This window comes from Lynx rufus, unplaced genomic scaffold (genome assembly GCF_022079265.1).
Source record: "Lynx rufus isolate CCGP_SWC_20201006 ecotype Redwood Valley unplaced genomic scaffold, mLynRuf1.p SCAF_1, whole genome shotgun sequence".
NCBI classification, from domain to species: Eukaryota; Metazoa; Chordata; class Mammalia; order Carnivora; family Felidae; genus Lynx; species Lynx rufus.
In genome coordinates, this window is record NW_025814823.1 from 125,108,075 (window position 1) to 125,132,168 (window position 24,094).

Genomic DNA, 24,094 nt, shown 5'->3' on the forward strand with positions numbered 1-24,094 from the left:
ATTGACTGTTCACAAATGATTGCCGAATTTCCTAACCATGACTTCTCCTGAACTCCAGACTTAACATCTAACTGTCTGTGTAACAGAGCCATACTCAGATATCTAAAATCAAATTCAGGACTTTCCCTGTACCTTGTTCTACTAATACGTTCTCGGCTTATGGAATGGCAGAACCAGAACCTAGGAGTTACCCTTGAGAGCTCCTTGTGTACAGTCCACCATCAGAGGCTGAGGATTTGACTGTTACCACATCCTTAAGCCAGGTTTCCATGATCCATTATTTAGACTAATGTAGTAGCTTCCTGACTTGCCCCTGTATCCTGCTTTCTCCCTTCTAATCTGTTCTCCTTATTGTATGGCCAGAGTGATTATTTTTATTTTATTTTATTTTATTTTATTTTATTCTATTCTATTCTATTCTATTCTATTCTATTCTATTCTATTCTATTTTATTTTATTTTAGTAGGCTCCATGCCCAGTGTGGAGCCCAATGCAGAACTTGAACTCAGGACCTTGAGATCAAGACTGGCTGAGATCAAGACTCACGCCCTTAACTGACTGAGCCACCCAGGTGCCCACAGAGTGATGACTTTAAAATGTTAATCTGATTATAACAATTTTCCTCTAGAAAAGTAAAAAGATTAAATATAAAAACTCTCAGAAGCTTTCTATTTGGTTAAAAACAGAGAATCCTTAACATGCTCTATCCAGTCCCTGCCCTGTCTGGCCCTGCGCCTCTCCAGGGTGTCTCAGATCACACTTGCCCTTGTTCTTTGCTGGCTTGCCTTCTTTCATTTCCTCAAACTCAGCATTCCACCTCTCGCCATAGGGCTTTGGCATGTACTGCATGCTCCCTCTGCCGGGAACACTCTTCCCCAGTCCCAAGTCAGTACTTCCTTGTTCAAACCTTAGCTCACTGATACTTCCTCAGGGAAGCTTTTCTTCCCTGGTCTCTCAGACTGGCTTGTAGCACAGTGTCTCTCTACTGTCAGTGTTGTGATTTTACATTTGTTATCCCATTTGATGAATTGCTGCCTTCTCCGGAAGATTATAAGACCTGTGTGGGCAGTGCCTGTGCCTGGATGGGGACCTGGCACCTAGCAAATGCCTGGCCCAGAGTAGACCCCCAGAGTAAATATTTGTGGAATAAATGAGTAAGGATAATAATGGCAAGTTTAACCTAGTGGATCATCTGTTTGTCGCCTTGGGTCACAGTACCCTTGGACCTAGCTGAGACACGAATAAACAGCAAAAGCCTAGATGATTGTTGTTTCCAAGTTCTCAGTTTGTGATAGATTCATTGGGAGGTATATGGGCTATTAGACATGCCAAGTGCCTTGACTGAGGTAGGACAGCTTAATGTGGCATGGGGGAAATAGCTATATAGTAGTCCCTTACCCCCTTTCCCATGGTTTCACTTTCCGAGGTTTCAGTCGGCCGACCGCAGTCTGATGATCCTCCTTCCATCTTCTGACACTGTCATCACAAGTTCAGTAGTGCTACCCCTTCCCCACTCATGCTCTGTCTCTCTCTCTCTTTCTCTCAAAAATAAAGAAAAACATTAAAAAAATTTTTTTAAAGGGTGGGGGGGGGCCTTGGATGGTTCAGTCAGTGGGTTAAGCATCCAAACTTGGCTCAGGTTATGATCTCACGGTTCATGCGTTCAAGTCCCGCGTTGGGCTCTGTGCTGACAGCTCAGAGCCTGGAGCCTGCTTCACATTCTGTGTCTGTGTGTCTGTCTCTGTCTCTCTTTCTCACTCTCTCTTCCTCCCTCCACCCCCCACTCATGCTCCCTCTCTCAAAACTAAATAAAAACGTTAGAAATTTTTTTAAAAAAAGTTCATTAGTAGCTTAACACTACGTCTCCAAGTCTACATCATTCACCTCACTTCATCTCATCAGATGGGCATTTTATCATGTTACATCATCACAAGAAGGGTGAGTACAGTACAATAAGACTTGGAGAGAAAGTGACCACGTTCACATAACTTTTATAAAATTATATTGTAATAATTGTTCTATCAGTTACTGTTACTCTTACAGTGCCTAATTTATAAATTTATCGTAGGTATGTACATATAGGAAAAAACATAATTTATGTAGGGTTCAGTACTATCTCTGGTTTTAGACATCCACTGGGGGTCTTGGAATGTGTTCCTAGTGGATAAGGGGAGACTGCTTTACTGCATGGTAATCTGTTGTAGGTAAGAAGAGCTTACTGTGTGTATGTAATTCTTTTGCACTTACTAGGGTACTGAAAATGTGTGTGTATGCATATTTATGTATATATGAATAAATATACACATAAAGGTGCCACGCATTAATATAATGATTCCTTTTTTTTCAAGTTCTCAAAATGTTATGTAAACTTAAGATATCGTTTTAAGGTTCTTGTCCCAATGTATTCATATGAATAAATATACTCATAAAGATGTTATTCATTAATGTAATTGTTCCTTTTTCACAAACTAGTAATATAATGTAAACTTAAAATACCATTTCCAGGATTCTTGTCCCAATATAACCCGACTTCATGTAAAATTTATTAAACTGTTTTTGATAGTAATTCAACTTGTAGTAAATAGAAGTTCACATTTGCACTAAAGAGATTTGCTAGGCAAATACTGTATGAGATTTCAGGAACCAAGAGCCCACGTAACAGAAAGAAAACATTTTAAAGTTTACTGATGGTAACTAAACCCAGCAGCCTCCCTTATCTAGAACATGGTTTAGCACTAAGATGTAGGGAAAAAAGGCTCTCAGCCGCCAAAGAGCCTGTAACAAAATCTGTCCTTTGAAGTTCTTTGATTTTACACTTATGAGAGTTCCAAGGGCATTGGCTCAGGATTCACAGACACTTACTTAAGATATTCTTGTTTTCTTGTCCATTTGGTGTCCCTAAAACACAGCAATCAAAAGCAGCCAATTAGAAGGACTAGGAGTATGAGGGACAGGTTCCCTGATGGCAGCAATACTGGCAGAGAGATTTTGACAGCCAGAGAGGAGAGAGGGAGGGAGAGGAGGATGTCACAGCATTGCTGTTGGGGGACACCTGGTGTGGGAACATTCTGTTCCACATACCTGGATAGCTTCTCAGATTATGAATTTTTTGAATGACAAAACTTTCCACATTACTTCTTGAGCACCAATTTCCTTATTTGTAGAATGACTATGAAGAAGATTGTTTTTTATAATGGCGAGTGTGGCTCATCATAACAAAGTTGTGGTGTTTCTTTCTATTCAGCGAATGGAAATTAGAATGTTCATAATATACTGAGTAAGATTTTCATTCAAGATAGTTGTAGCAAGTATTTTGATCCTTAAAGTGGTAAGCTTCTAAATTATCTAGAATAGGTAGTTACATAGCCCTGATGATACTAAATAATTGAATTGTATGCCACTCATTAGAAATGTCGTGTGGATTGTCTCTGTGGGAAAATCTTTTTTGTTCTATTTGTTGGCTTGAATCATATTCTACCCTGCAGTTTCTTTACGATACTTCTTAATCACTACCACTAGGGATATATCCTGACCTTTCTCCTAGTTAGACTGTGAAGAGTGAAGCAGTAAGCTCTGACTTTTTAACACTGATCAAGTTACTTAATAACTGCAAGGTTTTTGGTTTAATTACTTGGAAAAGTCTGTATGCTTTAAGGTGATAAGTGTTTTGAAACAGACATTCACATTTCTTCCTTTTTTCTCCTTCGAGGTTAATTGGCTGCATCTCTTTATCTTCTGGATTTCTATTAATATTCTTAAATTCTGCTTGGGTAGTAAATAAGATAATTTTAATTGAAACTTAGATTTTATAAAAGATGTGACAGACTAATGTAGATATTAATATTCCTGAAAAGTTTTAGGTTTTTTAATCTAAATTTATTTTGAATTATGAAAATATGTTTCAATCTTCTGATACAATGACGTCTCCGTGCTGTTTTATGAGGTCCTAATAATGTTTTTGGGATTCAGGACTTATAGAATTAAACTTCATTACTAAAATGGTTGGACAGCCCTTTTGAAAGCAATAGAACAATTATTTTTTTAATTTGTATCTTTATCATTTAACAAAAAGGACTGTACATTGGAGACTACAAAATTTTCTTTTTTCTTTTTTTTTAGATTTTTTTTTAACATTCATTTTTGAGAGGGTGTGAACAGGGCAGGGGCAGAGAGAGAGGGAGACATAGAATCCAAAGCAGGCTCCAGGCTCTGAGCTGTCACCACAGAGCCTGACGTGAGGCTTGAACTCACGAGCTGTGAGATCATGACCCGAGCGGAAGTTAGACGCTTAACCGACTGAGCCACCCAGGCGCCCCATAAATTTGCCTTTTTCTTGACAGTATTTTGTTAGTTGTGTTGATAAACATGGAGCTATCTTTTTCGTTTTTTTTAATGTTTATTTATTTTTGACAGAAACCAAGTGTAAGCGGGGAAGGGGCAGAGAGAGAGAGGGGGAGACACAGAATCTGAAGCAGGCTGCAGGGTCTAAGCTGTCAGCACAGAGCCCAATGTAGGGCTCAAACCCACTAACTGAGAGATCATGACCTGAGCCGAAGTCAGTCACTTAACTGACTGAGCCACCCAGGCATCCCTGAGCTATCTTTTTAATGACTGAATAATATTCTGTTATATTAATGTCTCATTAGCCAGTTTTCTATTTTTTTCTCAGTTTCCTGTTTTTAGACATTTATATTGTTTGTGTTTGGATTGTTATATTAACCTTTAGTGACTGCCATCGTATATGCATTTTTATGTATTAGAGAATTTATTTCTATAAAAGAAATATTCAGAAGTGGAATTGCTGAGTCAAAGGACATGGATATTTAAAACTTGATTGTATAGCTGAATTGCATCATCAAACATTGTACCAGTTTATATTTATTTCTGTTTATTTCACAGTATGTGAGAGTGCCCGTGGCCCCATATTTTGGCTATCATTGGACATCATCCATCTTTCATTTTTTGCCAGTCTGGATGAAAGATGGTTTCTTATTTTAATTTGCATTTTTTAGCTTTTTAACATCATTGTACAACTTGCCATATTTATTATGGACAAGCTGTCATAATAATTTATTGGACAAGTTGTCATATTTATTAACAGTTTCATATTTCTTTGGTATATTTTCTTTCATACATGGGTAAGAACTGTTTATTTTTTCCTGTTGGTTTGTGATCACCCTTTGTATGTTAGAATAGCTCTGACATGTATTGCATTTGTTTTCCTCCACTTTTGTGTTGTGTTATGAATTTCAGTTAAGAGTGTTTTTCCACAAAGAAAGTTTAATTGTCTTTTCAGATTTCAGTTTTTTCTTTTCATTATTTTTGCATTTAGGTCTTATAGCATGGCCTTCTAGAGATGCAGTGCTGTGTAGTACTGAAGAGTGCAGATGCATGAATTATAGTCAGAGTGTCACCACTGCCAGGTAGTGTAACTGGGCAGTTACTTACCTTCTTTGCATTTCACTTTTCTTAACTGTAAGATGAAGATACCATTTCATAGTTATAATGAGGACTGAGTGTTTATATAGCTCTTCAGACAGTGAGTGCTTGGTGCACAGTAAACACCGTATAAGTAATGGTTCTTACTATTCCCTATTGTAAAGTTATACAAATTCACCAGCATTTTCTAATATTTTTATGTATTTAAAAAAAAAAAACACTTCTGATCCATCTGAAGTTGTAAGGAATGGTACAGGGTCTAACTTCATTGTCTCCAAATGACTAACTAGGTGTCCCAGCACTGTTTACTGATTAAAAGTATTCCCTTTATCACATACTAAATTCTCAGATATTTGGAAGTTCCCAGATACATTTCTTTATTCCAGATCTTTTTCATGCACTAAGGGCCTAAACTCCTAAATAGCCACATTTCAAGATTAAAAGAAAGACATTAACTAGAGAGAAAGGATATATCAGGAGATTATTAACTATATCTTTGCTGACTCATTCTTATTGATTTTGGTCCCTGAAATGTCTTGGCTTCATTGACAGAACCCTGCATCCTACTGCCTCTGGGATAGCTTCTCTAGAAGGTGCAGCTCCGGCAGGTGCTGTAGCCCTGTGTCCACACTGAATCCCTGTCACCCTGCCCCCCAGCTTCTCTATCCTCTCCCTCAGTTCTCCTGCTTGTTTTGGGTGCCTGTTGGTAACTCCTGCCATCGTCTCCCTCATTGCTGTGCTCTTATTCTTCTGGCTTTCTTATCCTCAGCATCCAAGCAGGCTCCAGTTGTACTGTTGCCAGTTCCCTGCTAGCCTTGGAATTCACCCTACGGCTGCTAATCCAGGGTCACATTATTGTCACCTCATCCCGATCTTGCAAAGCCTCCTTCCTAACCAGCCTCCTGCTTTTAGACATGTCTTCCTGTCTTTTCCCTACACTGTAGTTAGAGTGAGGCTTCTACAGTGAGGGTATGACCCTGACACTTCTGTCCACGGAACTTTCCTTCATCCTCAGAATAAAGTCCAGACTCCTTAATCTAGCTCAGAAGCCCCTGGTGACCAGGTCTGCTCCCCTCTTAGCTCCCCCTTTCAGGATACCGTCTTTATTTTCAATGTGCTGTTTCCTCCATCTGGAATACTCCTCATCTCCACTGTGAAATGGTTTTCAATATGTTTTTACTCCCTTTGCAATAATGAATTACTGGTATTCTACTAAATATAAGTGTGGCTTTTTGCAGAAGTCAATACTGTATTGTGAATTCTGCTGAACTCTGATTTAAAGTTCCTCAGTATCTGAATTAGATTTGCCGCTTTTAAACCTCTTCAGTTTTTCCTCTGTGATTGCGTATGTAGTCATGTCTTAACTGAACAACGGTGTTTACGAAGAGTTGTTTGTAAAGTGTACGTTATTATAAAGTGAGTCGGATTTTTCAGGTTATGTGAAAATTTCATAGGTGCAATGTTGGGAGAATATTTTGGTGCCACACAATGTATTGCTGTCTTTGGGAATAATCCAAGACCATCTCCCATAGGAGAACAAACATGCTGAAATGCTGCAATCACAGGGCTTGACTGTGTCCTGGGCACATCATCACAAGGTTTATATCAGCTGCCTGGCCTCCTCAGGCAAGGTCCCAGGAAGCCGATGGGCTGTAGGAAGACAGGCCTGTCAGATGTGGGGTCATTTCAAATATCTTTTTGTCTAGTCTTTGCATACTCTTTCCAGAAAAACCAAAGGCTAGAGTAGTAAACATGCCAGGGTGAATGTCCATTACCAGTGCTGTCATCCCCCCTTACACCGCCACCATCCGTGCCTTTAAGAGCACTCTGAGTGACTTCTGTGAACCAGGCTCCAAGGTGCTAGGGACCCAAGAGGGATGATGCGTGTAAAGGAGTTTAACAAGGTAACAGTCTACTGATGACAAGGGTTGTGCAGCTCTTAGTCATCTGGGAGTGAGACTGGTGTAGGGAGGGTTTTCAGGGAAATGGGAGGTCCATGCCAAGTTCTGAAGAATGCAGAGTTGTGAAACAGGTGAAAGGAGCTTACAGGGAGACTTCATGAGGTGCAGGGGGAACAGACACAGGCCCTCTGCTGATAAGTGAACTGCAAGTATAGTTCAAATAGCTCTAAATGGGTGGAGAGTAGAGTGTACATGGGGCTCAGGAACCAACCTGTGGACAAGATTTCTGTCTCTGCCCAGAGAGCCGTGCAGAGCTCTCTGCTTCATTATTGCTCCCACTGGTCAATCCTTAGATCTCTGTGCTTAGGGCAAAATAAAAAGCTTTTGTAGTTTTACAGGTAACCACAGTGTGCTAGGAAGTGGAACAGGAGGCCCAAAGAAGGAGTTACATCAGAGCTGGTGCAAGGTAGTCTGCAGCCACAAGTCTTTCTGGAAGCTACGACTCTTGCATGGCCAGCAGCTCCCACAGTTGCAGAGGTCCACAGATTGGAAGGTGTTTACCTGCAAAACAAATTCCATCCACTTTGAACCTGAATGTGGTTTTGGAACTGTACTACACTGGGCTGTAGTGATTAGGAACCTGGGCCCTAGGAGTCAGACTTGCTAGCCACTTAATACCGTTGGACTCAGGGAAAGTCACTTAACTTCTCTGACCCTCATATTTCTCCCCTCAAAAATGGTGTGAGTGGGGTGATGAGATGAAATAATAAAGCATGATTCTTGACCCAGTAAAGTACTCAGTAGGGGCGCCTGGGTGGCTCAGTCAGTTAAGAATCCGACTTTGGCTCAGGTCATGATCTCACAGCCTGTGAGCTCAAGGCCCACGTCAGGCTTAATTCTGACCGCTCAGAGCGTAGAGCCTGCTTTGGATTGTGTCTGTCTGTCTTGTCTCTCTTTCGGCCCCTTCCCCATTTGTGCTCTTTCTCAAAATAAATAAAAGTAAACATTAAAAAAAATTTTTTAAGTACTCATTAACTGTCAGTAATATCACTGCAAATAACTATGAAGACCAGTTAAAACTTTGTACAAATGAAGATGAGGTTAAGACACTCAAGGTTACCTTACTAATTACCATTAGTTTAGGAAAGGTAATGTATATAGATTATGTGTCATCTTGAGAGGAATTTATTTTTTATTATTTTGAAATTATTTACTAGAATAATGGAAAACACAACTTTCAGAATTATGTGATATGGGATAAAGCATATCACTGATAGTACATAGATCAAGGTTCTCATCACTTTGTGAGGACATAGGGCTGGTTTTCTGGGTTTGGTTTTCTCATCTGTGAAAAGAAGAGGTGACTTACATAATCTCTTGGTTCCCTTAAAGATCTAACAACTTTACAAAAATTTAATTTGAAAATTACCGCTTGTGGCTGTATTTAGTTCTAATTACTGAAATGATTACTTTTGTGAACTTACATACTCTTGAAATTTTAAACCTGGATATCAGCCCTAACAAGAAATACAAATGAAAATAAATGAAGGCCTAGAAAAGTGGAATCATGTTTATTAACTGACATTAAATGATGAGAAAATCCTTACTTTTTTTTAAAGCCTGTAACTGTACTGGGAGTATAGTATTTTGCAAAGTGGAGAAAAATTAGGACTGAGTAATTAGCATGTTCGTGTTTAACAGCTATGGTTAGAGAAGAGTTTTGAAAGTAACTTTGAATCTAATTTTTGGTAACTATACTGTTAAAAGCTGTTTTGTTTTTTGGGGTTTTTTTTGGTTTAGCTTTAATTGTATAAGGAAAGGATATCCCCAGGGATATCTTCTAACGAACAAAGCCCTCTTTTGTCTTTTTCCTAAATTTGTAAAGTTTTTCCATAAATGCCCATATGTATACATTCTTTTTTACTTAAAACTTTAAAATGCATTGTTCAGTGACACTTAGTTGTATTGCTTCCTGATATTGAAAATTCAGATTTAACTGTATTGCGGGGGTTCTTTTCACATAATTTGGACAGAGTTGGCAATTCCTAGAAAGTATGAATTTCATTATGAATTTTTTTTCTTTTTAATCTAATAGCTTGGTGCTCAAGTTCTAGAAGAATATGACTTTCAGGTAGGTTTGGAATAAGGCTTTTTAACTGACTTAATCACTGTGATTGTACCAACTTGAAGCATAGCCACAGAAAATCTCTTGCCCATTGCTATTCTTCATGTACAGAACTGAAGCTGCTTCTAATTCATTGCTGAGCACATCCAGTACTAATCACTGTTTGTCTTTGGATTCCTGGTACTGAAGAATACTTGACCTTTTCTGCTTCCATCACAACCCATACAGTTCCTGGATTTTGAATGTTGGGATCAGCTATTCAGATATTTGGGAGCACTTACTACATGCTGCTAGCACCTGATTTATCCACAGACACAGCTGTGATGAGAAATAGAGCAAAGTTCCTTTGAGTCTCAGTTGCAATTAGCACTATTCCTTTAGCTTATTGTGACTGATAACTAGCAAAAGTTTTTGTTACCACTGAATAAGGCAGGTAGACTGTCAGTTTGCACAATGCAAACTGAAATCATCCTGCAGTTTTATAAATGCATGGTAGAACATTTCCTCCACTGCAAGAGGATTCTCTAGGAGTTTTAAATAATGCCAGAGATGTGTGAGAACAGAGCCTTCCGTTTTGGGGATTAGATCCATAAAGACACTTTGGGCATCCAAGAGAAAAGGTTTATGTTGCAAACTTCTTGATTTCTCTTCTCGCTCTTACTTCCTGGGCCAAGTTTTGGTGATAAAATCTAAAACCATCAGTGTCTGAAAGTCATCTTATCTCTAAATACAACAACTTGCTAAGAATTAAATTGTGTAATATAATGCTTTATTCTGATTGAAGGTTCCCCAAAATACTGAATGTCACAGATTTTAATTACTAAAAGCAAATGAGTAGAAATTTCTTATAGGAGTAGAGAATATGGTTGGCCATATACCGAGCCAAGATGAAATTTGTGTTTCTGAGTTCTTTCTCTGTTTAATATTCCCTGCCTACAACACATACACATGTCATGTCCCCTGCCCCCTGACCCCCCAAAACACAGACAGGTCTTGACTTTTCACTTGTGCTGGACAGTAGCTCTAAGACTTGCTGTTAGTAAGCCACCTGCACTGAATTCTTTGCCTTAGCAAGTTTCCTATAATGCCATTGCAATCACATTTTTTCTCTATTTCTTAGTCCTTTATTAAAAATAAATATTACTTTATAAATTATTTATTAAGCATTGGTAGGGTTTGCCCTTGTGATCAATTTGCTGTACGCTTTGGATAGTTATACCATCCTTCTCTTCATAGGCTGATTTCTGTCCTCATGCTTTGGGTTACTTTTGCCCCAATATATTATTTCATGGGAATACAGAGCACAGGAGCTACATTTTATATTGGCTGAAGCCGTATTGTTTTTAAATCTGTCACAAAAATTAGCCCAAAGACCTAGAAAAATAATACACTATCAATTATTGATTTTTTAAATAGCTAATCTGGGACTGATTTTAAGTGTACTGTGAGAAATTGCATTAAAAACATTGATAAAACATTAAAAACATTAAAAACAATTGATATTTACATTTCGTAAAAAGTTTCTGCTTAAGGGATATATTTTAAGTGTTCATTTTTCCCCCATATGCTTAGTTAGCCGTGTGCATCAAATCTTTCTAAATACAGTGTTTTTTTCCATAAACCGTTAAAATATCCTGGAAATGTTATAATTTCAGAATTTCAGCCCTTTATTCCACAGCTCTTTTACCTGTGAAAATGGGATAAAATCTTGTTTTCTTAAGATGATGTGTAAGAATTTGGGGTTTGGACACTGTGGTCACTGTGAAGACATGACAGCCATCACAACCTCCCCTCCAGGATTATGTCACCTGTGATTGTTGTGAGGAAATGGTGAAGTTAGCGCTCTTGGCTGCTGTGGCTTTCAGTTTCTGCCCTGCTGCCTAGTAGTTATTTTGGGGTCTCCCCTGTATAAGTCTGAGAAGCAAAATATCACTGGGTCTCACCCTGGATCCTGGACATCAGAGGGGTCCGCTGCTATGCTGCAGCTGAAGCCGGGGTGGAATCCCTGGCTTATATCAGTTCAGGTACCAGAGAACTGCTTCTGGATAAGACTTGCTCAGGATATTGACCTGTTCTCCCTTGCTGGAGCACAGAAGCAGCCATTGAGACTTTTAGAGGCGACTAGATCAGGAATGGGATGGAGAACAGAGGGGCTGCTGGTGGTGGCAGTGATGGCAGTGGCAGGAGCAACTGAAATCGATCTTTACGGCCAGTGAACTGCAAAACCTGATCAGCTTCTTACGGGATAGCTAGACTCTGACAGAGGCAGATGGACCACAAAACACCTAGGCCTAAATTTTTTTTAGCCCCTGATTTGTAACTTGATGTGTTTCTAATTATTCATTTTGTGATTCAAGTTTAATCAGACTAACTACAAGTGGGGCCTTTAGACTGCCCTTTCAAAAAATTGGTAGCATGTTCACTTCACTTATTAAATGATATTTTGAATCATTACCTGTTACTTTCTCTTAGAACTTTAAACATTCTTTAAAAACGTGAATATTTTAGTCTATTTCAAGATGTTTATTATTGCTTATGTAGGACTAATGAAAAAAATTAGGAACAAATGAATTCCACAAGAATTTTTCTTTGACCTCTGAAGAGTCAAGTAGCCCAACTTAAAGGTGAGAAAATGTGGATAATACTTTGAAAATGAAAACTATTCTGATAGAAAATTGAAGTTTTCTTTCCTGTTTCATTTAAAATGAAAAGCCTAATCAAATTTCATTTCAAATTCAAGAGTTCTTTATGGACACATCTAATTCCTTCTTTCCCCTTTCAGCTATTGTATAGGGAATTTTCTGTGTCTTTAGTTGAAAAACATCAAACCTGCTCTCCAGGAGCTGATTGTGGTAGACGGCGTGTTAGCATCAGCTCACACCAACAGGCCTGTACCCAGTACTGTCTTCCCACCTGTGCAGACCATTGAGTAAAGTACTTGAACCACTTTGAGTTTGTCCTCATCTATGAATGGGAAATAATGTCTTTCATACTTCAAGCATTTGAGAAAATTGAATGAAATGATGGCTATGAAAGTGCTTTCAAAGGGTAACAATACAGCACTAGGATTTATGGTCCCAGCACTTCAGAATTCCAAAGTGCAAGCACCTGCCTCTCTAAGTATCACAGTGGCATTAGAGATCTGGAGCAGTGGAGTCCTGGGCTGAGGCGGCTGGGGCTGGCCAGTGCTGAGTTCCCATCAGGTCATCCTAGTTCAGCAGCGTACTCCTGCTGTGCTGCTCTTATTGGAAAGAGCAGTAATAGCTCACTTCCTCCGTGCCTGGTCCACTGGGTGCATCCTATAGCTTCTCTCATTTAAGACTTAGACCATCCTTGTGAAGTTTTATTCCCATTTTACAACTGAGAAAGCAGACACTCTGAGAGTTGAGGTAACTTGGCAGCTAGTTGACCTTGAAGCCTGGATGTGAACCCTGGTAGTCTGACTCCAAGACTGTGTGCTCTTAACCTTTTTGATAATCTTTTATATATATATATATATATATATATATATATATATATATATATACACACACACACATACATATATATACACAATATATATATAAATATGTGTTTTATATATATATACACACACACATATACATATATATACACTATATATATATATATAAATATATGTTTTATATACGTTATACATATATTTTAAATCAGGAGATAGGTTTGAGTTACATCAGCACATTTTTTTAAAGTTTATTTATTTTTAGAGAGCATGAGTGGAGGACAGGCAGAGCCAACGTGGGTCTCAATGTCATAAACCATGAGATCGTGATCTGAAGTGAAAGCAAGATTTGGACACTTAACCAACTGAGCCACCCAGGCACCCCAGCACATACATTTTATTATCTTTTATTTATTTCCTTTTCTTGCCTTTTATTGGAGTAAAAATCATATCTGATTATGACTTTTTAAATTATGGTTAAGTCTTCCAGAATACACAGGAAGCATCACTGAACCATGTTAACATTTTTCATTGTGATGTGAAGTTGGTATAAAATAAAGCCAATTGTAAACACAAATAAATTTAGACTTCATTGTGTTTACTGTGCCAGAGAAGAGAGTAGGCTCTAGGGTGCAAATATGGTTGGATTCTTTTTTTTTTTTTAATTTTTTTATATTTACATCCAAATTAGTATATAGTGCAACAATGATTTCAGGAGATTACTTAGTGCCCCTTACCCATTTAGCCCATCCGCCCTCCCACAATCCCTCCAGTAGCCCTCAGTTTGTTCTCCATATTTATGAGTCTCTTCTGTTTTGTCCCCCTCCCTGTTTTTATATTATTTTTGTTTCCCTTCTCTTATGTTCATCTGTTTTGTCTCTTAAAGTCCTCGGGGCGCCTGGGTGGCGCAGTCGGTTGAGCGTCCGACTTCAGCCAGGTCACGATCTCGCGGTCCGGGAGTTCGAGCCCCGCGTCGGGCTCTGGGCTGATGGCTCGGAGCCTGGAGCCTGTTTCCGACTCTGTGTCTCCCTCTCTCTCTGCCCCTTCCCCGTTCATGCTCTGTCTCTCTCTGTCCCAAAAATAAATAAACGTTGAAAAAAAAAATTAAAAAAAAAAAAAGTCCTCATAGGAGTGAAGTCATAGGATTTTTTTCTTTCTCTGACTAATTTCACTTAGCATAATACCCTCCAATTCCATCCATGTAGTTGCACACGGCAAGATTTCATTCTTTTGGATTGCCGAGGAATACTCCAGTGTGTGTGTGTGTGTGTATACACCCTACATCTTCTTTATATATATATATATATATATATATATATATATATATATATATATATAACATGTATGTATATATGTATACACATACACCCCACATCATCTTTATATATATACATACACCCCACATCATCTTTATATATACACACACACCCCACATCTTCTTTATCCATGCATCCATCGGTGGACGTTTGGGCTCTTTCCATACTTTGGCTATTGTTGATAGTGCTGCTATAAACATGGGGGTGCATGTGTCCCTTCAAAACAGCACACCTGTATCCCTTGGATAAATACCTAGTAGTGCAATTGCTGGGTCTTAGGGTAGTTCTATTTTAGTTTTTTGAGGAACCTCCATACTGTTTTCCAGAGTGGCTGCACCAGTTTGCATTCCCAAAATATGGTTGGATTCTTAATGCACAGACCTTTGCCAACAGAATGGGAGATGTGCTTGGAGTGCACGTGCATTAGAAGTAGTCATTGTTAACACCGTGGAGCCTTCACCCTTCACAGAGTGCACGCACAGACTTGGTCTCCCCTGCACCCTGTGACACTGCCATTATTCCCATTATATAGTTGGTGGAGATACCTCACAAGAGTTAGGCAGCCTCTCCAGGCAAATGAAGTAGTAAGAGACAGAGTAGTAATCCTCTGTTCTGTATTTACACCCACTCCCTCCTGTGCCGCCTCTCCTCAGCTTGCACCTGAGTGTCCTAGTGCATGCTCCAAGGTAGCTGCCTTGGGTATTTCACGCATTTTGAAATTTATTTCTTTACACCTAAATGTAGTTATTAGAACTCTTTGTGTAAGTGGGTCTTAAAAAAATATTTTTCATGTCCAGTGGTTTTAAATAAAGATTCAATTCAGACTTCAGCATTTTTTTTGGTTGGTGTAATTTAATTGTTGGTTATGCCTGTTTACTAATTTGAGTAAAGATATTAACATCTAAGGCTAACATCCAATATAGAAGTATGCCTAAGTGAATTCTAGTCCATTTATTCTCTTATTGATGTTTGTTCTCTACTAGTAATGTAAGTTAACAAATGCCTGCCTCCCAAATGTGGAATCTTTATTTTGTGTTCAGCAGACATCTTCTTTGATAATTAGAAGAGCTTAGTGGCTTTGAGAAAATTCAGTAATCTCCCTGACCCTATGCCTCCCTAACAAACAAAGGCGATTATCTTTAACTATAGAAACTCCACTCAGGTAAAGATGAAATCTCCTTCAGGGCAAGATAAATATCTTTGCCCTTAACTGTCTTTTATTCCCTTATTTTGTTTTCTTAAAAATCATAGTAATGTTTTTGCTGTCCTGTAAAACTTACATACGTGCTCCTTGTAGAAACTTAAACTGTCACCTCAACTCAGGCCATGTTTACTGGCATACTGTGTGCATACTACTGTGCTAGGAACTCATTTGGGGAGGTAAAAAGATGATTGACTTCTTGTGTCCTCTGACTGGTTATAGCACTACTGGTAGCTAGGTTCAGGAGAAACTCTTGGAGAAAATAGGGGTAGTTGTCCATTCTGCCTGGATTTGACAGTATTCATGTATATACTGGATATGAGGACAACTTCATAAATGCTGCCTACTGATTATCTTTTTAGGGTACAGATGATGTAGGCATTGAAGAAAAAAGATGAAGAAAGAAATACCGTTGTGCTGTAAGAAAGGCCTCTTAATAAAAAATGTAAGCTGACACACACACACTCTCCTAAGAAAACAATCAAAAATGATGCAGTGCCAAACTCCTGAAAATGATTTTATTATGTGTATTTTACTTATATACATCTTTTAAGAAAATAACTTGTGGAAAGTAAGATATGCTTAATCTTACATATCTTATTACAGTGATAATAATTCCTCCTTTGGGATTGAAGTTTCATGGCTTCTTATAAATGTTTGTAAGGATACCTTTGCTCATTTGAACCCTGGGTTGCTCAGAATCTTTCACAATTGCTGAAGATTGAAGAATGAATGGGGAGTTGCTGTGGGCAATTTTAATTCCTTGATAGATCAGCCCTGGTTCATTTCCGGACCTCTGAAAGAGTAGTGGGGAAATCCTAGCTCAGATTCCTCCTTCTGAGGAGTGCCAGGATTTCACAGAAGAGAGCAGAGGAGAACCTGCAAAGGAGATGTTACAGGACAGATGACACCCAAAAGGCAGGGGAGAGGACATTGTCCATGGAGAAAATGGTCAGCAGTGGCAGTGCCATTGGGCAAGGAATGTGAAGGTGGTAGTGACTGTCTTCTGACCAGCAGTTTTAGTGGGGTGGTGGGCATCGGAGCACCTGTGCTTCGTTAAGGAGTAACAGGGCAGTGAGGAAGCACAGGCTCCTCTTGAGAAGCTGGCAGAAGATGGAAGGGGAGAGAGGAGAAAGCCTAAGGGTTAGCAAAGGCAAAGAAGCATTTAGGATTGATGTGATTGGTCTTTATTTTAAGGCTAGGAGAGGGGAGAATGCTTATAGACTGAAAAGATGGAGCAAAGAGAGGAGGTTTTGTTCAAGTAGTGAGCGTGCTTTTCTGAAACAGACGTTTCTTGAGGAGGAGGCTGGGAGGGCACTTGACTGAATGGTGAATAGGAAGCCAGTCTGTGATTAAAAGTTTGCCATGGTTATGAAATATGTAGATAGGCATTTTTTTCTGTGTTTAAATTATTGTAGTTCATGGTGTAACAAAACATTCGCTCACTCAACAAATTTATTAAGAACTGGCTATGTGCCAGGTGCTAGGAATACAGCAGTGAGGGAACAGACAAAAATTCCTGCTCTTACAGACATTATGTTCTAACAAAACACGGTTGTGATTGTACTTGGAACCCATTTCATGGTTTCTACATGCACAGTTTGTTCATGTCTTACAGACTTCCCTGAGGGTGACAAGGAACACTTTTTTTTTTTTTTAAGTGACTTTCCCTGCCCCAAGTGTTCAGAAGATTGCTTTCTGTCCAAGCCATCTTGGTGGCTCTGATAGTTCTCTACCCTCTTCCTAATTGTCACTTACAGTTGCCTCTTAGAAATAGTAACCTGGAGGGGCGCCTGGGTGGCGCAGTCGGTTAAGCGTCCGACTTCAGCCAGGTCACGATCTCGCGGTCCGTGAGTTCGAGCCCCGCGTCAGGCTCTGGGCTGATGGCTCAGAGCCTGGAGCCTGTTTCCGATTCTGTGTCTCCCTCTCTCTCTGCCCCTCCCCCGTTCATGCTCTGTCTCTCTCTGTCCCAAAAATAAATATAAAAAAAAAAAAAAAAAAAAAAAAGTAACCTGGTCCTGTTTTAACTTGGTCAGCATGCATACCTAACTGGTAGCCAGTCACATTTTGATGCTGAAGGTGTGGTGTGGTGATGCATGTAGGGGTATGATCCCATAGTACTTTCTTGGTAATAAAGTATCAAAGATTTAAAATATTTTTAGAAAAATAGTTTAGGACATATTTAGAAATATCCCTATAAATATTACTTACTCTGTTGTATAACAGATATAACTGATAGGCTTTCTTGGGTGGAAAGTGGTAGAGATCTGGTGTATGCTTGGCAGTTATGCAATTTATCTTCTCTCTGCCTCAGGTAGAGGGTGACTTATTGCTTATATATGGCTAGTTGCTGTGGCCTTGATGAATTATGCTCTCTGAACAGTTTTTTGAAGTTTTGTCATATCTTTATGTAAACATCAAACTGATGGGAACACGGTTGAGAACAGCTGCTTTAGCTTATTTGTGAACACTTTGGACATCCATTCAGTTCTGCTGAAGGACCCAGGAGTGTCCCATGCAGTCTGCCATCCTGAGAATGCTTGTTTGGAACAATGAACATCTTTGTGTCATTGGCTAACATTGAATTCATTTGAATTTTATTTTTTAGTCATATTTGTATTTTTTTTAATTAAATTTTTTTTTGATCTTTATTTTTGAGAGAGAGAGAGACAGAAACAGAGACAGAGCATGAGTGGGGGAGGGGCAGAGAGAGAGGGAGACAGAATCCGAAGCAGGCTCCAGGCTCTGAGCCATCAGCACGGAGCCCGACATGGGACTCAAACTCACGGACCGTGAGATCATGACCTGAGCCAAAGTTGGATGCTTCACCGACAGAGACACTCAGGAGCCCCTAGTCACATTTGTATATTCATTGAAAGACTTTCATTGCAACTCACTCCCAAATCTTAGAATAAAATTGGTCTTTTAGAAATTGATGGTCTATTTTTCATGCTTATGCTATGGCTTCTAATGCATCCCACCAGCTGTTTTCCCCTAAACTAGGAGAGTCCATGTTTGAGGAGTCTAGATTTGGGCTTCCAACACTGCCGCTTCCCTGGACATACCCCCATTCATCAACCCCCTTGGCTAATTCCCTCTGAGGTTCCTTCCTAGTAAGATAGTAGTCTCATGACTTCTGCCTCTCCCCTCCCATGCACAAATCCTGTTGGGTTTTCCTTCAAGACTTTTTATTCTTACTAACCACAGGAAAATCATCAGGCATTAACAAAATGAGAGTCATGCTCAAGTTCCCAAACTTTGGGAAAGTTTTTTTCACTGAAATACAGATGTCTAAATTTGTGGTTCTTGGCTTCTTTTACCGGCCATCTCTTAGTGTTCTACTGGGATGAAATCTTCCACTTTTCATTCTTTCCACAAAGCGTGGTCATAGAGATATGGTCTGGAGGCTCATATTGGAAAGGCATTCCTTCCTCCCAGCCTGCCGTGTATAGGTACCAAGCATTTGAAGGTCCATGGAAAATGAATGGACCTGGAATGGAATGGAAATGGAAATTAGAATGGAAAATGAGTAAGACCTGGTCTTACCCTCAAGTAAAATATAGCACAAGGGGAAAGATCAGTCTTTTCCTTTATTCAGCGTGTATTTATTAAGTATCTCCCATATGCCAAGCTTTTTGCTAGGGTGAGGGACATAATGTTGAGACACCCCCCCCCCCACTTTCTGCCCTCAAGGATTGCACAGTCAAGTGTTGGAGACAGATAAGTGTCCATTTTAATAGTGCAATTTGCTGAGAGGGGATGGAAGAATCTATCCCTCACTCCAAACTCAGACTGAAAGCCAGCCTTTGGGACAGTTTCTCTAAGGTAGAGATGACCCTAGAACTTGAGTGGTAAGGTGACAACTACAGGGCATTGAGACCAAGAGATAGGCCAAGGAAAACTGGACAAATTTTATTTTTATTTTTTCCTTCTTCTGTGTACTAGATAAACTCACATTTTATTGTCAGCTTTGTTTCCATTTTTCAACCTAAAAGTTTCGAGGTTGCATATCAGCCAGAATGGTAATGAATTGAGTCAAAGTTATTCCAGGTAAAAAGAATATTCATATACATGCTTAGGAAAAAGAGTTGGTGCCTGCCATGATTTAAAACAGGAATAACAGCACCTGGGTGGCTCAGTCGGTTGAGCGTCAGGCTTCAACTCAGGTCATGATCTCACAGTCCGTGGGTTCGAGCCCCACATTGGGCTCTGGGCTGACGGCTCAGCGCCTGGAGCCTGTTTCGGATTCTGTGTCTCCCTCTCTCTCTGTCCCTCCCTCACTCACGCTCTGTCTCTCTCTGTCTCTCAAAGATAAATAAACATTTTAAAAAAATAAATAAATAATAAAAAAATAATAAAACAGGAATAACACAATAATACAATTTATATATGTATAATCTTTTGCCCCATTTTCATTCAGATCATTCTTTTATAACAGTTAATTAAAATTAGAGATGGTTAAAATGACTGTCTTTTGAAGAATGTACTAGGCTGTCATAAGTCAAAACCTGCCATTTTAAAATTAATGCAATTATTGGATTCTACTAAATTGTACCTTTTGCTACAGTGAAAAGAAATTGGCATATTCAGGAACACCTCCAGAATTCTATTGAAATAAGGAAGACGTTATTTAGGTAGACAGTAATGATTCAGACTATATTTGGGACCGGATATCAGAATTAATGTACTTTCTCTTTAAAGTGATTAGTGGGGCAGATGACATCTTTGATAGTAATAATCACTTAGGTTACATTTTTAAGGAAAGAGTGCCACCTGCTGAATGAAGTTTTTTTCTTCTCATTCCATTCTAGAATGTTCTCTTTCACTTTGAATTCTTAGTTTTTTCAACTATATATAGATAGCTTATGCCAGCCAAAGAACAAAGAAGTTAGGTTCACTCCTGATCTCATCTTCCAGTGGATTAAATAAGGTGTGCCTAGTATTCTTAGAGGAGGTTTGTGCCATCAAAACCAGTTGCAGAAAATAAAACCTTAACCTAAACACGATTCAGCACTTTGCAAGTTTCAAAACCTTCCCATGATTGTAATGTACTCACTGGCCCAAAGTTTTTGTTTTGTTTCAAGATGGGTATGTGGACACTCATTGAGTAGGAATAGGTGAGCAAATGTCTGGGAAGAAATTATGCCAAGAAATAACTGAAGGGGAATAAGGAACATACGAAATTGGTCAACATCTACTGGGGGAGACCTCAGTCACCTAGAATGTTAGTACAGAAGTAGTTTGATCACAACTTGGCTGTAGGTCATTTGAGGAGATTCCTGAAGTCAAGTTGGAAATCTAAATACCTATTTCACAATAATCCATAAGGTACTTTTATAGTTATTAACAAGATGTCATCTCATCAGTGAAAGGTTGAGAACGTGAACACTAGCAAACACAGCAGTAATAGAATTAAAATATTTTATTTGAGAATTTTACATGGCCATTACTTGTAGTTTATTGACACATTTGTGGTGTTTTGGCTTAATTTATTGTTAGGCGTCAGTCATTTGCAGCTTTTTCCACTTGTTTATTGGACTATATAAGTAGAGAATTTTTTTTCTTACCAGAAGAGCTAGACAGTACACTAGATTGATTTATACTTGCTGATATAGACAGAGTAATTGTACAGCCCACAGAGGAATGACATTTTGTATTAAAATCTGGAACTAAAAAATCATATATACATTGTGTAAGGTATTAGAATTTATTCCATATAAAATGTTTATGTTTTTTATTCAAATATGTCAAGTTTGTGTCCTAAATACCAGATGTAATTAACCAAAGGTTAGTCACTTTTTCAGTTTGAGGAATGAATTGTATCTAAGACAGCAGATCTTAAAAAAAAAGTTGCAGTGATACCTACTTTTATTACTTAAATAAGCAGTAATAATTGGCTGAATGAATGATAAGCATTCTAAATATAAAAAGCATAATATTTAATAATACAAAATCAAAAAGATTTTACAGTAATTGTGTTTTCAGGTTAGCACTCAAAATGACACATTAAATATTAACATCTCAGCTTTTCTTCATTTACAAAAAGCAAACCATCACTTCTGTGACACAGATTAAGCATTTCTTTTTTTTTTTTTTTAAACGTTTATTTTGGAGGAGAGCACAAGTTGGGGAGGGGCAGAGAGAGAAGAGGCAGAGCATCTGAAGCAGGCTCTGTGGTAACAGGCTGACAGTAGTGAGCCTGATGTGGGGCTCAAACTCATCAACCACGAGATCATGACCTGAGCCGAATGGACACTCAACTGACTGAGCCACCCAAATGCCTCCATATTAAGCATTTCTGAAATGATGACACCAGATTAGGATAAAAGCAGGCTGTATGTCTGCAGAGAGCTCTGGACCAGGGGAGTCAGAATTCAAATTGGACCATTGTCACCATTGCAGCCAAGACTTGACCAGAAACCAGCCATGCTTCATTTCTCATTTCAGGGTAGGTACTACTTTACATCTTTTTGACTTGTAGCACTTAAATATGCAAAAATGGCTGTTCTTTTAAGAAAGAGAAATTTGTGTTTAATTAAAAAAAAAAACTAGAAGAGTTTTTAATGTAAAACAACTGAAAGTCCATGTTTTGTGGTCTCTCCTTTCTTGAATGTTCTTCCTAATAGGTGTTTGACATTTCCGAGAGAGCTTTGATAGACTCTTAAATATAATATTCACCTCTTTTCGTAATGAGGTTAAATTGCTTTTATGTAATGACTATCAAGTGTACAGAGTCTGTAAGTTTAGTATTTCCTAGCCTGAGTTTTCATAGGGTCTATGGATTCACATGTGTAGCTTGCTGATGGTAAGAAAGGCTTCTCAGATTTTAAAATACTGGGAGCCACAGGATTATAGGAGTAGCAAAGAATATTTTACACAAATAAACTATTAGAAGGTACTCTCCAGATTTAACAAATAAGGGAGTTTATGGGTCATGTTGAGCTTTATATTTTTGTTTATATTATATCTCCCTTGTAGGACTAAAGCATTTATATAGTGGCATTAATAAACAAATCAGGGGTTCCTGGGTGGCTCAGTCAGTTAAGCATATGACTCTTGGTTTCGGCTCAGGTCATGGTCTCGCACAAATCGAGCCCCTTATTGGGCTCCATGCTGAGCATGGAGCCTGCTTGGGATTCTCTCTCTCCCTCGCTCTCTGCCCCTCCCCTACTCACACGCATGTGCTCTCTCTGTATGTATGTATATGTGTGTGTGTGTGTGTGTGTGTGTGTATATATATATATAATTAAACAGACAATCCTCTTAATAGATGCAGAAAAAACATTTGACAAATACAGCATCGTTTCTTGATAAAAACCCTCAAGAAAGTAGGGATAGAAGGAACATACCTCAAGATCATAAAGACCATTTATGAAAGACCTATAGCTAATATCATCCTCAGTGGGGAAAAACAGAGAGCTTTCTCCCTGAGATCAGGAACACAACAGGGATGTCCACTCACCACTGTTGTTCAGCATAGTGTTGGAAGCTCTAGCCTCAGCAATCAGACAACACAAAGAAATAAAAGACATCTAAATCAGCCTGGAAAAAGTCAGATTTTCACTCTTCGCAGATGACATGATATTCTACATGGAAAACCCGAAATACTCCACCAAAAAACTGCTAGAAATGATACATGAATTCAGCAAGTTGCAGGATATAAAATCAATGTACAGAAATTGGTTGCATTTCTGTACACCAATAATGAAGCAGCAGAAAGAGAAATAAAGGAATCTATTGCATTTATAATTGCACCCAAAACCATAAAATACCTAGGAATAAACCTAACCAAAGAGGTAAGAGATTCGTACACTGAAAGTTATAGAAAGCTTTTGAAATAAATTGAACAAACACAAAGAAATGGAAAAACATTCCATGCCCATGGGTTGGAAGAACAAATACTGTTAAAATGTCGATACTACCCAAATCTACACATTTGATGCAATCCCTATCAAAACACAGAACTAGAACATTCTTCACAGAGCTAGAACAAACAATTCTAAAATTTGTATGGAACCAGAAAAGACCCCAAATAGCCAAAGCAGTCCTGAAAAAGCAAACCGAAGCTGGAGGCATCACAATTCCAGACTTCAAGCTGTATTACCAAGCTGTAATCATCAACACTGTATGGTACTGACACAAAAACAGACACATAGGTCAATGGAACAGAATAGAGAACCCAGTAATGGGCTCACAGATGTATGGCCAACTAATCTTTGACAAAGCAGGAAAGAGCATCCAGTGGAAAAAGACAATCTCTTCAGCAAATGGTGCTGGGAAAACTGGACAGTGACATGCAGAAGAATGAACCTGGATCACTTTCTTACACCATACACAAATGCAAAACGGGTAAAAGACCTAAATGTAAGACAGGAAAACATCAAAAATTCTAGAGGAGAACACAGGCAGCAACCTCTTTGACCTCAGTCATAGCAACTTCTTACTAGACGTGTCTCCAGAGGCAAGGGAAACAAAAGCAAAAACGAACAACTGGGACTTGGTCAAGATAAAAACCAGGAATGTGGCCATCAGTGCCAAAAACATGAGAGTGCTACCACTGGGCCAGAGCTTTGGGTGTTTGCAGTAAAGTGAAGACTGTGCCCCAGGAGCCTTTTTTATTTCATATTCTGGGGCTTTCCTTAGGCATATAGA

At 38.8% G+C, this 24,094-nt stretch overlaps 1 protein-coding gene across 3 annotated transcripts in view; it reads left to right on the top strand.

Moving 5' to 3' along the window:
• MAP3K1 (mitogen-activated protein kinase kinase kinase 1) overlaps window positions 1–24,094 on the top strand; it is a 77,765-nt gene that overhangs the window by 7,672 nt on the left and 45,999 nt on the right. The window contains exon 1 of one of the 3 annotated variants that reach the window (XM_047086749.1): window positions 9,446–9,471. The exons of the other annotated variants lie outside the window; for them this stretch is intronic. Coding sequence (XP_046942705.1) covers window positions 9,461–9,471 — 11 coding nt within the window. The 5' untranslated portion in view covers window positions 9,446–9,460. Of the gene's footprint in view, window positions 1–9,445; window positions 9,472–24,094 lie in introns of those variants that run through there. 3 annotated transcript variants of the gene reach the window in all.